This window comes from Mustela erminea, chromosome 18 (assembly GCF_009829155.1).
Source record: "Mustela erminea isolate mMusErm1 chromosome 18, mMusErm1.Pri, whole genome shotgun sequence".
Lineage (NCBI taxonomy): Eukaryota > Metazoa > Chordata > Mammalia > Carnivora > Mustelidae > Mustela > Mustela erminea.
Window position 1 is genome coordinate 47,122,454 of NC_045631.1, and position 17,347 is coordinate 47,139,800.

At 40.5% G+C, this 17,347-nt stretch overlaps 1 protein-coding gene and 1 long non-coding RNA gene across 7 annotated transcripts in view; one reads left to right on the forward strand and one right to left on the reverse strand.

Moving 5' to 3' along the window:
- STRADA (STE20 related adaptor alpha) overlaps positions 1–16,291 on the reverse strand; it is a 26,982-nt gene extending 10,691 nt beyond the window's left edge. The window contains exons 1-4 of one of the 6 annotated variants that reach the window (XM_032323061.1): positions 16,106–16,291; positions 7,737–7,816; positions 5,993–6,050; positions 3,741–3,769 (exon numbers count right to left, since the gene is read on the reverse strand). In XM_032323061.1, coding sequence (XP_032178952.1) covers positions 3,741–3,769; positions 5,993–6,050; positions 7,737–7,772 — 123 coding nt within the window. In that variant the 5' untranslated portion in view covers positions 7,773–7,816; positions 16,106–16,291. Of the gene's footprint in view, positions 1–3,740; positions 3,770–5,992; positions 6,051–7,736; positions 7,817–16,105 lie in introns of those variants that run through there. The other 5 variants (XM_032323062.1, XM_032323065.1, XM_032323063.1 and 2 more) reach the window with 5 other exon arrangements.
- LOC116578564 lies at positions 1,252–4,285 on the forward strand. Its single transcript, XR_004280937.1, has 2 exons — positions 1,252–2,138; positions 2,177–4,285. It is a non-coding gene; the product is annotated as an uncharacterized LOC116578564 (long non-coding RNA).
- Positions 16,292–17,347: the final 1,056 nt, after the last annotated feature.

Here is a 17,347-nt window from a genome sequence, read left to right on the forward strand (position 1 = left end):
AGGTGAAACTGCCTCTTTGTTTCTCTTGTCCATTTTTCTACTGGGTTGTTTTAATGTAAGATTTCCCCCAAAGTAAGCCCCCTGAAACACTGATCTTGGCAGTTAACACACAGAAACAGTTTACATGTTCAATTAAATGAGAAAAGGCAGCATTTTCTTCCTCATGAAGAATCATATGGCATGCTCGTTTTGAGAAGTTTTATAGTAAGGAAACTTGTTTAACTTTGTTTAACCTAGCATTTCCCAAATCTACTTATCCAGAGACCTTTTTGTTAAATTTTGGAAAAGATAATTTGGGAAAGGCTATTTTAAGCAAGATAAATGGTACAATACAAAGACTATAGGATCAGGAACCAGAGAGAGAGACAGAACTTGAGTTCAGGTCTATCACTTGCTCTGTGACCCTGGGTAAGTCACTCTAAACTCTTAGGGTCTCTGTTATCTCATTAGTGGAAAAAATTCCCAGTTCATACGGCTGTTGTGACAATGAAATGAGATGAAATATGGAAAGAGCTTAGCGCTTCCTGGTGTCTCATAGGTATTCAATTAATAGGAATTTTGTTCTTCTCCTCCCTTTTTTACTGCCTACTGTTTGGTCACTCTCCTGTTCGACAAATCAGATGGAACAGAGAAAATGAAGAAAACAGAGAATCCTAAGAAGAGCTTGATAAATGATTAAGGTTGGTTTGATTTTAGTTTTTATAGTTACCTATGTTTTCCAATGCTCTGAAAACAAACTCTAGGATCAATGATAGCCATTGTAGCTTCTTGACACTGTCTGGTCTTCAGAATAATGCTAAGATACCTCCCAAGTGCCTCAGACAGGTGAGAGATACACAACCAAGGGACAAAATGTGACCAAAAAGCCCAAACCAAGGGCGCCTGGGTGGCTCAGTGGGTTATAAGCCTCTGCCTTTGGCTCAGGTCATGATCCCAGGGTCGTGGGATCGAGCCCCATATCGGGCTCTCTGCTTGGTGGGAGGCCTGCGTCCTCCTCTCTCTCTCTCTGCCTGCCTCTCTGCCTACTTGTGATCTCTGTCTGTCAAATAAATAAAATCTAAAAAAAAAAAAAAAAAGCCCAAACCAGGAGCTCTGAAATGGCAGCTTACCATTTGTTTTGTTTGTTCGTTTTTAAGATTTTATTTATTTATTCGACAGAGAGACCACAAGTAGGCAGAGAGGCAGGCAGAGAGAAGGGGGAAGCAGACTTCTTGCTGAGTAGAGAGCCCAATGTGGAGCTCGATCCCAAGACCCTGAGATCATGACCTGAGCTGAAGGCAGAGGCTTAACCCACTGAGCCACCCAGGCGCTCCTTACCATTTGTTTAGAACTGACAAGCTGCAAGCTAAGTTAGTCTTGAGTCCCATCTTCTTAACTTCCTACCTCTCACTATCCATACCTATTGTTCTTCTTTGGATCCTGTTTTCTGAAATATTAATCTACTCCTCAATAACATCGGTGTCATCAGTTAACATAAAACTCAGGGGGTGGCTTGCAGACCCTAAGTCCCTGCTCTGACCTATGAGGATCCACATGACTCGGCCCCTGCCTACTTCCAATGACATCCCTTACCACGTCCCCAACTTGCTATACTTGACCCTTGAGAACAGGTTTGCATGGGCCAAGTTTGAACTGGGAAGGTCTCCTGCCCATGACCTTGTCATTGCCATGAGCTGAAGAGACTTGGGGACATGTACCAGCCAGTTCCACCAGAGACGGAGTTCAGTATATTGACCCAGACTGAAAACACCTGCTGTCATGTGACACACTCACTAGATCCCTTGTTACTAGGGGCGCTTTATAAAACAGAATCTGTTCTGTAAGGAAGTACTGCATTTTTTAGCAAGTAGCAATATAGTCCCAATGAGAACAAATCTAAAACTACTATATATTTGAAGGTCTTCTCTCCTCCGATTTCTAGGAAAACTCCTTAATATTTCTGTAATTTGTTATAGAGACTAAGATGGACAGCTGGAGTTGTGAGATAAAGTACTTATTAAATGCATTTTAAATAACTCCCTTGGGAAAAAACGGTAGATACTTTTTTATAACCTATGTCCCTCTTCCTTGCTGCAAGTGCATAGAAGACGTACTGTCTAGTAGGCTACACACTAGGGACACGCCCCTGTTGAGCCTAGGTAGGACAATGTAGTAAACTATTCGTATGATTAGGTAGGTAGGACGATGTAGTAAACTATTGGTATGATTAGGTAGTAACTTGGCAAGTATTTCCACTATCTTTACTGACTACAGAAAATGACTCAAAAGTGTTCATTTTAGGAAATAAAATTCTTTAGGTAATTGGGAATGTGAATTCTTGGCAAGCGGGAATTGCACGAGATAAACTAGTCTAGTGGCTGCTGTTCCCGTCTCACTGGCAATGACCCTAAAATGGGCGAGTTCTAGTTTGTGGATGTTCTATAGGTCTGAACTCAGAGAGAAACCAACCTTTATTTAGGAAAACAAGCAAACAAAGACAGTATTTTGAAAGGAAGAGGTCGGGTCTGATATTGCCACAAGAAGGGGCGTTAGTTCAGTATACTGTTTCAGATTAGAAAAGGCTAAAATTCAGATGAAAAGGATGAAATTCTCTTTAAACACAGCATGGCATAGTTGTACTAGCATGAAGTACAATCTCAAATTGTCTAGAGAAACTAATTCTAGCAAAGCTTCTTAGTTCCCCTTGCCATGAAAACCATTTTATTCATTTTGAAGCATTTGGACAATACATAAGCTACTGATAGCCAGAAGTGAACATTAAATAACTTTGTTTAAAGAGTTTAAGATGAAGTACAATAGAGCACACAAAGACAATATTTGTGAAATGCTATATCCACCCCCCTCACCAGGTTTCACACAGGATAACTCAGCATAATGCCAGCAGCTGTGAAAACATAAAAATTATATATAATGGGCATTCTGTTATGGAAAAATATCTAACTGATGGTACAGGGAATGTTTTTTGGTCTCCTGACTAGAACATATTTCAATCTGCCAAAGCTTTGCTCAAAAATTCCTAGTCAACATCACCATCCTTCAGCTGTGGGGCTGCCCGCAAAATGTGCAGATGTCTGTCACCTGAAAAGACCAAGAAGTCTTTTGGGGAAGGGGGGAGCACAGAGGAGACCCCGGAGGTTCTTTTCCCCTCTCTTTATAAGACACTGATTTATGTTATCAAAAACAGCTTGGTACACTGTGCACATCTGGTGTTATACTGGTGAAATGAACTACAAGAGTAGGAAGCAGGACAAGAGTCTTTCAACTTTTGCCAATAAAAAAATGCACCTCTATTTTGTACTTTTTAATGTGGGGTTTTGTTTTTAAGGTAGATTTGAGGTACGGCCTATAATCGAGGTAGAGCTCTGTATGATCTCTGTGGACTGAAATCAATTAGCAATAGACCTAATTGGATGGAAAATGTAGCACCACCAGACACTAAAAGATAACCCCATCTTAGATTGTTGAAACTTTCTTTTCTTTGGAGGGGTGGTGGGGGACTGGTAGGGTCGGGAAGGGGAGGAGACCTTAATCCCCAAGAGACAAAAAGTGCCTGAGACTTTTTCAGCTTCCAAAGTACCCACTGAAATCTTTCCAGGGTGAAACCTGAATTTCCACACTACAAATACAACTCATTGAGATAAGCGAAAACACAAAATGATAAGCCAACCAAAACCACAAATTTCCATAAGAAGTCATCCCCATGCAACGGCCATCATGCTAGAACCTAGAAAGTCACTTACTTTTCTCCGAGTGTCACCCGGAGGCTGTTCTGGAGTAGAGAAATTGGTTGTTGGCATTTTGTTTTTTAGCAGAAGACACATCCACATTCACAACAGCAATGATTACACTTAGGACATTTATTTATGGAACCACTTAAGAGTCATTATGGTAAAAAGTGCCCACAGGGTTAGTTATAAACACATACAATGCACACAAACACTAGCTAACACACACAGGGACCCACAGTCAAAAATCACATATAGATGGTGTTTTAAACATGAATCTCTGGATCTTCAAAAGATGGCAAGGCTACTATTCTCTGGGTATTCTTTGGCAAGTATAACTCAGCTGCTGTAATTCTAGTCTTACATGTACTTTCCATCAGCACACAATGTTACTTTCAATAGGCTGGTTTTAGGGTCTTATATTGTGAACAAAACATTCATTAGAAAGTTGCAAAGATATGTGGCTATTTCCCAGAAATTGCAGGGACCAGAAAACAGGCTTTCCAAAAAAAAAAAAAAAAAAAGGCAAAAATGTTTTAATACGGCAACATGGATACATGGGTCCGTTACCCACTTAGATTGTTCCGTCACATGCATTCTATTCTGAATACAGATAAAGCAGTGGCTTTTGGCCCTCTGCTACTCTAGGTGGAATAAAGCGAAGGACAACTCAAATAACATCCTGCCCTGAAATCAGACAAATTCTGTATCTGTACTTGTTATTTTTATCATTCTATGAAAGTGAGAAAAATCATCAAAGTTGATTTTTAACTGGAAAGTACTGGAATGATCACATATTTCCAAGTATCTTAAGTTAGAAATCAAAGCATCTATTTGTATTGTTAGAAGAGACTAGCCACAGATAAATTAGCCTTAATTCGTCAAAATAATATATATATTTTTTGCTTTTGATATCAGTTTTTTGGTATACAAGTGGCAGGTACATTTGCTTAAGATAGTCTGTTAAAGCCAAGTGAATAGATTAGAGGAAATCAAATCCAATCTTACAGAGTAGAAGGCAAATTCCAAGTTGTATAAAACCTCATAATACATACTTCATCAAGCTGTACACAATCTACAGACCAATCCCTTCACTCTCCTCAGATCAGAGACAAGGGAACTGTCAAAAGTCTGCCAGAGATCCTACACTCAAGATGCTGAAACCAAAATCCTTAATTCACTTCACATATACTGGCATATTTTTAACTAATTAATTATAAACTGGACTTCCAACTCAATTTTCATCAGTGCCAATGTCTACTTTTAAACCATGGTATTTCCATTTATGATTAGAAGAAAATGACAACAGGACCAGAGTATAGTATTTTTCTTCCCATTTAGCTTTGCCTTTACTGTGCAGCTCATTTTTAATCTTCAGAACTAAAACAAAAATAACTCATCATTTTTCTAAACTCTCATTTGTCTAAATCATAATACTTTGACAGAATTCACAAATAATACTCCTTTGAGTGACATTAGGGAAAATAAATGAAAAAGTATCACCTAGTAATTAACAAGTTTCAGTTCTCAATGACTGAAGTTTATCTGGGCGGGGGGGATTAGTCAACAGATGCACTCAATCTAATAACTTGCCTCTTTAGCCGAAGAGTGTCTTGGTATCCAGACACAAAGAATGGGGCTCTACTACTATTAGTTGTGTAGAAAAGAATTTTCTTTGCCTAAAATTAAGATCACAGTTCTTGAAAAGGCTTAATTTGAAAAGAATCAAAGGCAAATGCCTGTCCCTATTAAACCTCAAAATTGCAAGGTTACAACTTCAGAAATCAGCATGTGGATTTTACAATAGGAAGTCAGTTAATATTTTTGTCCTGACAGATTTTTTTTTCCTTAGTTCTCTTAAGTCTCATAATTTCTACCATGAAAAGATGAGTCAACCAGATTGATCAGTAAACTAAAACTTTTATATCATTGCTACCTTCGTTCTAATAATTTTATTCTTAAAATCTTCAAAGTTAGAAGCTTTTAAACACTTAGTTTTTTTCCTTTAAGAATATGTCTTTCAACTGGATGAATACTTAGAAGAAATAAATATGACTTTAAGTAAATACTGACTTTCTAACAATCAAGACAGGCCAAGGTCAACTGCCAGATGAGTCCTCACATCTTTGGGAAACCATGGATTCAAAATGGCGCCAAATGAATAGAAGAGCTGTCATTTACACTTGCCCTTACAATTGACTTAGTCAACAAATCACAACAAAGTGACATTACCCTGAAGTGATGGCAAAATGCCGTACTGTACTTACCTCCAAATAGCTCCAAATCTCTTAAGCCCTCAACAATGAACTTTTCCGAGACCCACCGCTAAAGAGGAAAACCCCAAAAAGAATTAGTATTTCTTCCAAGCCACAAAAAATTAGCTATCAGCCATTAGACAAACATAAACTACAACAACAGAATCATGCCAAACAGTTAAAATGCATTTCTATGGACAATTTTTAAAAAGAATCCTGGATTTAAGTCAACAGAAAACAATAGATTAACTCCTTTCTCTATTCTTCTTTACCCTAATTTGATAAATAATCTTCAAATCTGACAGATAGTTGTGAAACATGTAGTACTGGCCCTAATAACGAAGAAGGTTTTTTTGTCCTTCCTATACATAAAACTACCTTCTGATTCCATCTGACTCTCTCAATGGCTGTCAATTATTACAGATGCTTTGGATCATGAATGTCAATGTGAAAAATGCTACTGGAATTCATAATATGGAAAATAGAGATCAAACAGTTTTTCACAACCTCTGTTAATTTGTAAAAGAAAACACTAAGCTGAATATTCTTTCATCCACTAGGATTTCTAAAGACGTCACCACTTACATTTTCTACCAGGTTTACAAGGACCACACTTACTTCCCCAATCATGGTCCACTTTACTATCCTATTTCAAATGAGTGTTGGATTTCCTTAATACTCATCAGTGGTCTGGTTTCACATGAATCAGGCAAGGTTGACACAGAGAAAAAGCTCATATGTAAAAGTAATGGAAATCAAGGTTGAATTTCACTTAAGAAATAGTGTTCAATGTTGGCTTGGGGGCATTCTTTCCACCAGACAGAGTTCAGGCTAAGGAGAGATTCTGTTTTTCCTCTTAACAGTGAAGTTTACTCTTTCCAGTATAAATTATTCTTATATACACAAACACAAGAAAAGAGAAGATTAAGTAACCTTCAGAAATACGATGTATAAGATGTGTTTTGAATTGGAACTATAACATCATTCTCTGTCCTCCTCTATATCAGTTTTTTTCTAAATTAAAAAAAGAACACCCAAAATAATAATAAAAAAAAAACTTGGTATAAAAAATAATGTATCCTGTATCACAAAATATAACATATACTTTAATATTTAAAGAAAGTGTTATGTTCATGTGTCATAAAGCACTTCTTGTTACAGAATTTGAAAATAATTCCTACTGCATTTAGAAATTAAATACTTGATAATAAATAAAATATAATGCTCTTTTATGAAGTCAAGGAAGCTTACAAACAAGCTAAATCCAGTATTTGTTCTTGAGGTCATTTTAGCTGATGAAGTTTTCAGGTTTAATAACATTTTTCACATTTAAAGAGTCTTCAGTTAAAACTCATGATTATACTTAGAAAAAGTGTTCCAATAATGACAATTTGATATTGATTTTTAAAACACAAACTCGCTGAAAATTCATAGGAAATAGGCAGCTTATTAGCAATTACATATCTATAGTGAAAAGGGAAATTTACTCATTTAATTTTGTATGAGTGATATTCATAAAATAAGCCTCCGTTTCTTCTCTATCAGACGAACTGGTGGGTGTATTTGGTGTCTCTGGTCAGCCTCTACCTGCAAGCTCTTTTCTCAGGAATGGAGGCTGTAATATCTGCTTTACTTCCCACATTCCTCCCTTCCAGAGGATTCTGAGCATCACATAAAAACGACCTACAATATCTGCCAAAACACATTGCTTTACAGAAAATAAAAATAGAAAAGCCAGAAGAATAGAAACACTCACCCTAATTCGCTCTGGTTTACTTACAAGAAAAGACATGAGTTCCTAATGTGTAGACCTACTTCAATTTCAAAAATTTAAGCCTAAAAGGAAAATAGAAACAGGTTAGTCAAATCTCCTTTTATAGAAATGCCTTTTGAAGAACAAAAACCTCCTATGAGTCTACCACTAAGAGCACTGTACCAGACCTATAAATTTCTAGATTCTGAAGACTGGTTTAGAGAAACTTTCAGAGGCAATAAAACTGGATGTACTCTAGCCACTACATTTGGAAATACCACAATCTCTATAAGAAAAGACGGGTTTGTTATTATGTGGCTTTCTTCTTTGATTTTTAAATTTCTCTTGACTGAACTCCCCACTGATCCTTTCCCAGAAGTAATGAGCTTCACTTCTTTTGGCTGTTTATCCTGCTTTTTATTAGCACTCTTAAAAAAATGTTTATATGGCCATTTTAGATATGTATCTACTAAATTTCTACTGTGGTAGATGAAGACTACACTGTCCGACATCACCTTCCTGCACCCTACTTTCTTGCTTTCATTCTTAACACCATTCTGGCGTACTGTTTGATTAAATCAATAGTCCACATTTACATTGTTATGAATGTGGAAACATGGTTCAGAGCTGAGGCAAAGATGACCACATCTGTTTTCTTGTACACTATTTGCTTTCCTAGAATTAATAATGGACTCATTTTTTTTTTTTACTTGTTTGGTTTTCCACATATCTATTAACTGACTTTTTCAAAGTACATCTCTGCTATTTGTCTTATCAATATATTTTACCATACATTCAAACTCATCCATTCCAATTTTTCCCTAAAGATTGCTTTTCTAAGGCTCTCCATCCCCATGCTACAATCTAGATTAGTTGCTTTCTAAGCTAGCTGCACTTAGCCTTCTTTTTTTTTTAAGATTTTTTTTTTTTTTAAGTAATCTCTATACCCAACGTGGAGCTCAAACTCACGACCCTAAGATCAAGAGTTGCATGCTCCACTGACTGAGCCAAACAGGCTCTCCTACCGTAGCCTTTTTCGTGTGGAAATTTTTATCTTCCAATATTGGGAGAATATTCTTGTATTATTTCTTTTATTTTTTTTAAGATTTTATTTATTTATTTGTCAGAGAGAGAGAGAGGAGCAAGAGCGAGCACAAGCAGACAGAGTGATAGGCAGAGGCAGAGGGAGAAGCAGGCTCCCTGCCGAACAAGGAGCCCGATGTGGTACTCGATCCCAGGACGCTGGGATCATGACCTGAGCCGAAGGCAGCCACTTAACCAACTGAGCCACCCAGCCATCCCTCTTGTATTATTTCTTTGATAATTTTGTCTCCTCCACTTTCTCTGTTTTTATGTTACAGAATTCCTAATAAAAACATACTTCTAGAATTAATTTATACTTGTTTTGTTCCTATTTTAAACTCTACTTTCCAAGATATTTCTTCAATTTTATTTTCTAACCCTTCTACTAATTTTTAAATTTTGTTTATACATTTCCAAGAACTTTTGCCATTTCTCAGATGTTTCTTTTTTCATATCATCCTGATCTTGTTTTATGTTTGGTTAATTTATAGTTAAGAATTATATCTGGAGGGGCTCCTGGGTGGCTCAGTTGGTTGGGTATCTGTGTTCAGCTCAGGTCATGATTTCAGGATCCTGGGATCAAGCCCCACATCAAGCTTCCTGCTCAGCAGCAAGTTTGCTTCTCCCTCTCCCTCTTCCTCTGTGATCTCTCTCTCTCAAGTAAATAAATAAAAATCTTAAAAAATTATATCTGGAGTGACTAAAAGCATAATGCATCATGACCAAGTGGGGTTAATCTCAGGAACTGAAGACTGTTTTAATACTAAAAAATGAATCAATATATACCAAACTGTTTTTGTCCAAAGTTGTATGCAAATAAAAAACAATTTTAAGGAGTTAAAGGAAATGGTAGGGTGAGCAGAAAAAAAAAATGAACTTGGTAGAGCATGTGACTCTTGATCTCATGTTTATGAGTTCAAGCCCCACACTGGGCATTAGAGCTTACTTTAAAAAAAAAAAAAGAAAGAGGGACGCCTGGGTGGCTCAGTTGGTTAAGCAGCTGCCTTTGGCTCAGGTCATGATCCCAGCGTCCTGGGATTGAGTCCCACATCGGGCTCCTTGCTCCGCAGGGAGCCTGCTTCTCCCTCTGACTCTGCCTTCCACTCTGTCTGCCTGTGCTCACTCTCACTTGCTCTCTTTCTGACAAATAAATAAATAAAATCTTAAAAAAAAAAAAAGAAAGAATCAATGTAATTTTACCAGAGTAACTGAGTAAACAAGAAAAAAAAAATAAACCATCTTGATAGAGAAAAATCATCTGAAAAAATTCAATACCAATTCTTTTTTTTTTTTTAAGATTTTATTTATTTATTTATTTGACAGACGGAGATCACAAGTAAGCAGAGAGGCAGGCAGAGAGAAAGAGAGGAGTAAGCAGGCTCTCCTTGGAGCAGACAGCCCGATGCGGGGCTCGATCCCAGGACCCTGAGATCATGACCTGAGCCGAAGGCAGAGGCTTTAACCCACTGAGCCACCCAGGTGCCCCTTCAATACCAATTCTTGATTTAACAATTCAGTCAAATAGGAATAGTCAAATAGGAATAGAATAGAAATAGAATTTACCAAGTCAACTTGGTAAAAATATATATATGAAATGGGAGCCTGGGTGGCTCAGTCAGTTAGACATCAGACTCTTTTTTTTTTTTTTAAAGATTTTACTTATTTATTTGAGAGAGAGACAGTGAGAGAGAGCATGAGCAAGGAGAAGGTCAGAGAGAGAAGCAGACTCCCTGTGGAGCTGGGAGCCTGATGCAGGACTCGATCCTGGGACTCCAGGATCATGACTGACCTGAAGGTAGTCGTCCAACCAACTGAGCCACCCAGGCGTCCCTAGACATCAGACTCTTGATTCGGCTCAGGTCACAATGTCAGGGTTGAGAACAAGCCCTGCCATCAGGCTCCGCACTCAGTGTGGAGTCTGCTTCTCCCTCTCCCTCCTCTCTTGGAGGGAGCGCTCCAAGAGCGCTCTCTCTCAAATAAATAAATAAATAAATAAATAAATAAATAAATATTTTAAGATGATAAAATACATAGGAAAAATGTATAAGGTAACATCATACTTAGTAGTAAAAAGAATTAGTGACTTGCCTCTAAGAACAGAAGCGAAACAAGAATGTCTGCTCCTATCACTTCTGTACATCATTGTACTAGTGGTCTTGGCCAAAGCAAAAAGGAAAAAAAAAAAGAAACAAAAGGCAAACAAATTGGAAAAGAAAGTGTAAAACTCTTCATTAATAGACAACATGATTGTGTATGTAGAAAATTCTAAGAATTATACAAAAAAATTATTAGATCTAAAAAAATGAATTTAGAAAGAAGCTCAATTACAAAACCCAATTGTAATTCTATATACTAGCGAAGAACAATTAGAAAATGAAATTTTAGGGGCGCCTGGGTGGCTCAGTGGGTTAAGCCGCTGCCTTCGGCTCGGGTCATGATCTCAGGGTCCTGGGATCGAGTCCCGCGTTGGGCTCTCTGCTCAGCAGAGAGCCTGCTTCCTTCTCTCTCTCTCTCTCTGCCTGCCTCTCAGTGTACTTGTAATTTCTCTCTGTCAAATAAATAAATAAAATCTTTAAAAAAAAAAAAAAAGAAAATGAAATTTTAAAAAATGAAACTATCTATAATACAAACAAAAACATAAAATAATTAGGAATAATTTTTTTAAATTCTGAATAAGAACCTGTATGTTTAAAATGATAAAACATGGCTAAGAGGTATTTAAAGATAAGCTAAATAAGAGATATGCTATGTTCATAGATTGGAAGACTCAGTATTGTGAGGATGTCAACTCCCTCCAAATTGATGTATGGATTCAGTACAATCCCAATCAAAATCCCAGCAGACTTTTAAAGAGAAATTGTTAAACTGATCTTCAAATGTATATGGAAATACAGGGGACCTAAAATAGCCACAATTATTTTGAAAAAGAACAAAGTTAGAAGACTTCTATTACCTGATTTCCAGACTTTGATTATTTATTTATTTATTATTATTTATTTGACAGACGGAGATCACAAGTAGGTAGAGAGGCAGGCAGAGAGAGAAGAGGGGAAGCAGGCTCCCTGCTAAGTGGAAAGCCCTGATGGGGGGCTCCATCCCAGAACCCTGGGATCATGACCTGAGCCGGAGGCAGAGGCTTTAACCCACTGAGCCACCCAGGCGCCCCTCCAGACTTACTTTAATGCTACAGTAATCAAGATAGTGTACTTTGGTCTAGCATAGACAAATGGATCAATGAAACAGAACAGAGAATCCAGAAATAGATCCATGCATGTATGGGCAATTAATTTTCAAGAGAGGGGCCAGAGTAATTCCATGGGGGAAAATAACATAGATACAACTTAATAGACATTTAGAAAAAATGAACTTTCACCCTCACCTTATATGATACACAAAAATTAACTTGAAATGGATCACAGAAGTAAAGAAAAAGTTGAAACTACTAAGTAAAACAGGAGAAAATCTTCATGATGTTGGGATAAGAAAAAAATAATTAAAAAAAAAAGAATACCAAGTGCATGAAATAAAAAAGAAAAATATAAACTTTATGAAAATGAAAAAATTCTGCCTTTGAAAGACCACTAAGAAAATAAACAAGTTGGGAGAGAAGTGTGTATGTGTGTGTGTACAAAACATTTTATATACAGAATATTTAAAGAACTTGTATAACTCAGTAAGACAACTCATTTTAAAAAATGGGCAAAAGATTTGAACAGAAGAACAGGAATGGCCACTAAGCACAAGAAATGATGCTCAACATCACTTGTCATCAGGGAAATGTAATATAAAGCCACAATAAGATACCACTATACACCTACTGAAATGGCTAAAAATAGTGGAAATAGAAAGTAGTCAGTCTCCAAACACTATAAATTAACAAAACCTAAGAACTGTTCCTAGACTACCACACCAACAGCTTCATTAATTTTCTGAACATGGGCTCCCAAACCAGGATGTGTTTCAAATTAACTCATGTAGTTATAAAAACCTATGGGTGCTCAAACTCCCACCTTCAGAAATTTTTAATTCAGCAGGTCTGGGGAAGACATAGGTAGAAATGGGCAAATCCTTACGGTGTTAAGCAAAGGGAAAGACAGTTACTATAACCTGGAACAGACCTGGGTAGTCAGTGTCAAAGAGGACTTAAAGAAAATGGGAATTCCAAGCATGAAATAGTATTAGGTGCTCATTTTTAGTGCTTACTTTGTTTTGTCCACACGTGAATCTCCCAGTTTCTAGACTAGTGCGTATCACGTAGTAGGCACTCAGTAATGTTGACTGATTGACCAAATATACCGAGGAGTTATGTCAGCCCTTTGCATAACCAGTTACAGAAGCACAGCTCCAGATATATGAGAACAATGAAGAGGCCTTATGGGCATGCTAGAGGATGCATTTTCTTCACCAGGTAAGAGGGAGCCACTGTAGGTTTTAAACAGAAAAGTGACAGACGCAAAACAGTGGTCTAAGATAGTGTCTCTCAAACTTTATAGTGCATTCACAAAATTTGAGGATCTTGTTAAAAGCGCAGATGTTCATTTAGAAGGTCTGGAGTGGGCCTAATACTTCTAACAAACTCCCAGCTGATGGTAACGTTGCTGGTCTGTGGACCACTGTATTGACAAATGTTTGAGAAGCCTTGTTCTAAGAAATGTTCTAAGGAATATTAATCTGCAAACAAATGGAAGAATGGGAGGTGCAAAATCCCCAGGGGAAGGAATGCCAGTTAGAACACAATTACAGGGGACCACATTTGGGTGATAAGAGCTTGTAGCAGAGGGAATGTTAAGAAATAGATGGGTAGGGGCGCCTGGGTGACTCAGTGGGTTAAAGCCTCTGCTTTCGGCTCAGGTCATGGTCCCAGGGTCCTGGGATCGAGCCCCGCATCAGGCTCTCTGCTTGGCAGGGAGCCTGCTTCCCTTCCTCTCTCTCTGCCTGCCTCCGTGCCTGTTTGTGATCTCTGTCTGTCAAAAAAGTAAATAAAATCTTTAAAAATAAAATAAAACAACAACAAAAAAGAAATCGATGGGTAGGGGATGAAGGAAAAATAAAGAAATTATATTTAGTTAGTTAAGACACCATAAATCATCTAGTCCATCCTCCACCCTTCAGGGGAAGAGCTTTTACAAACCCTAGGATATAAGGTTATTTAGCCTCTGCTTGAAAACTTCCCCTGCCAGAGACTCACTGCCTTATCACGGAACCCATTCTACTTGTGGACAACTCTGATGACTCTGATTTTTTTGTGCCCAAGTAACTGGGAAAGAGTAGTGTGTCAGCAACAAAACAGGAAACTCAGAGGTGGAAGTGGTTCTGGTGGGAAGATGAATTCGAGTTTTTAAATCATGTTGAGTTTGAGAAAATAGTTATATATCCCAAGTGAGAAGATAGAGCAGTCAGAAATGTAAGACTGATGCTTAAGAGAGATGTTAGAGATGGCTATGTGGACCTGGGAGTTAGCAGCCAAAGCTATACAGTGACAAATGCACTCCAGGAGAAAATGGGGAGAAAAAAGGAGAAGGCTGGGACACGAGCCTTGGGATAAGTCCATATGTCGGACATCATGCTTGAAGGGAGGTAGGAAATGGAGTCTAAAGGAAGAACTTTAAAGATTCTGCTTCCCCTCTTGGACCACTTGCACTCCCCAACTTGATTAACTTTGACCTGTCATTCCTTACTACTCATCTCATGTACCCTGTGCTACAGAAGTCCTCCCTGGCCACCATTCTCCCCCACCCCCGACCCCACACCTCTGGTAGGTATTCAGTCTCTGTATTCAACCCTTACACTTACCGCAATGTCAACTGCTAAGTGCATCTTATACACTATTGCATTCCCAGGGGCTGTGGCGCCCAACACATCAGATGGGCACTTCTTTATCTATTATATTGTTAATAGCAAAAATAATAAAAGCAGCAAACACTTATGGTGAACTTAGTATATGCTAAATGCTTCACAGAGATCGGCTCACAGTAAGTAGTATCTTCCTCATTTTACAGATCAGCAGCTTAAAGCTTAGAGAGGTTAAATGCCCAGAATGACACAGGTAACTGGTAGAGGACCAGGTAGATGTGTTCCAATGTTTGTGCTCTAGAAACCAGAGTGATCATGGAGAAGCCTAAGGAGAAGTGTCAAGACAGGGTCTGCAAAGATAGAATGACGACTGACCAAGAAGACATGGCCCGATTTGACAGTGTGGCTGACCAGATGCCAAAGAGAACAGAAAAGAACTCGTTTACCTTGCTCTATTTCTTTTTTTCCTTTTCCCCTGTTTCTGTCACTGTTTTCCTAAACTTCTATGTCTGGGGTTACAACTACAAACACTGCATTTGAGTTACGATACTCTAAGAAACCTGGCAGAAGGGTGGGGGAACAGACTTTACAAGTTCAGCACTGTAACTAATAGCTGAGTAGGTTCCTGGCCTAAGGCAGGTAACCAGTAAGACTCGGTTTCTTCAATTCTCAAGAATAAGAAACAGTCTTGGGTGTCTTTAGACAGTATGAATCAGTCAATGGAGCACTGGCCTCAAGCCTCAAATACATACTGAATTACGGTTGTACTTCAACAGGTATTATACAGTAAGAAAAGGACCAGTTCGAACGGCCTTTCCTCTTCGGGGAAAGTCGGGTTAGAATATGCTAGGTTATCTTAACAGAAGGCTGGGCAGAAAAATTAGTCTCCCATTTCCTGGAAACTTGAACAATTTTATTTAACCACTCCCCTTCCCTCGCGCTCACTTCCCTACCCCCACCGCCCATCGCCACCCGAAATCTACCGTGGGCACTGAAACATTCTTGGAAAACACCAGGACACTTAGAAGCTCTTTGTTTTTGCTGATTCAAGGAGTCACCTAAATCTCTCTTCTTAAGCTTGATTCGCTGCCTGTCCAGACTGGGATGGACGGGAATTGGGGTTGTGGGATGGGGGTGGGGGGGTCAGCACAGCATCGGCCACCTCTTTGGGAAGGGCAGACTGACACCTGGGCCCCACGTTCCCCACCTAGGAGTCAGGGGGAAAGATGGGTACGGAAAGCAGGCGCACGCCTCTCTCGCCCGGCAACTCCGCTCCGGCGTCTCCCGGGCAGGCCCAAGCCTATCCTGCTCTCAGGCTGCAGCCCCTCTCATTGCGGGAATCGAGGAGGATGGGGTGAAAAGGGACCCGTGGAGGGCGGGGGGGGGCGCGGGATGGCTGATCTGACGAAGGCCCGCCCCTGAGGAGATGGAATCGGCGTCAGGGCGGGAAGGGACTGGTCCCTGGAGCGCACCAGGCGGCCCCGCCAGCCCGGTACCTGGTCCTGGAGTTAGCAAGCAGTCCCGACCCCGTCTCAGCTCCGCCTCCTTAGTTTAGGGCCGCGCCGCCTGGCCGGTTGCTGGGGGTGGGGGGAGGTACGCAACGTGCCATGCGCAGTAGCGGGGCCGGGGTAGGGCTGGTGGAGGAGAGCCCCGCCCCGCCCCGTCCCGCTCCGCCCCGGCTCCTCCGCGAAGCGGGTGAGGAAGCTCGGTCCTCCGTTCCCCGCCCGGCTCCCTCAGCGCCGGGGGTGGGGCTGCTCCCCAGTGCGTCCCGCGTCGCGTCGGGGGCTGTGGCACCCCCCCGCTCCTGCCGCCGCAGGCTCCTGGCACCGGCCGCTCCCCGCACCGGCCGCGCGGGGAGCGCTTCTTCCGTTCTAAGTTAGCTCGGTCCGCGCAGCGCGTTCCTGAGGGAGGGCACGCGGTCTCTAACAGAAGGGGTCCTTTTCCCCCCGGGTGCGGAAGCCGAAGGCGTAGCGGGGCTAGCGGGGCCTGCGGGGTCCGACGAGGGCTCCCAGGAGCCTCCCCGCCCCCGCAGCAGGAAGGAAGTAGGAGGATTTCAATAGTGAAGAGTCAGGGAGGTACTAAGGAAGGCAAACAAATACTGGCGGATGACTTGGCTACTTTAAAAAAAATAATTTTTCCCCCCATTTTGTGTGGTAGGACTTTAGTGAAAAAAGCTGTCTCGCGCTTCTCTTTGAAGGCCTCCCAAACGCCCCTCCAGCACCAGACCGACAAGCTGCGAAGGGAAAACCCACTCTCCGGGCTTCAGTTTCCTTCGCTGTAAAAGGAGTAAAACAGCCAACAGGAACTTTCCCCACTTCTGGATCTTTCTGTCCCTGGATCCTTCCTCGTGCACTGAGAGGCCTGTGCTGCAAGCCTGAGCCGAGTTCGCGCTGGGCTCGGGAGAAGATGGCAATCGAGAGAGGTTCCCTTGTGTGGGCCTGCGGCTTTCCCTGCGTGTCGGGCTGGGGCGTGTGTCCAAAGTTGGAGAGATCCGGTGACACAGATTTATAGTGGCCCAGCTTCCAAGATGGGAGAGAAGTTCAGCGGCGTGCGAACGGGCAGAAATATGTGAATGTGAACGTAAACTTTGCCAGTGACTCGGGACCTCTTTCAGTTTCACGTACATCACTTTGATCTTATCTAGTGCTTTAAGTTTCCAAAGCAGGACCCATACTTTTCTCTCGTTTTCAAAATAAGTGGCCCCTCTGCGCAGCAAACGGTAAACTGACAACAGCAAG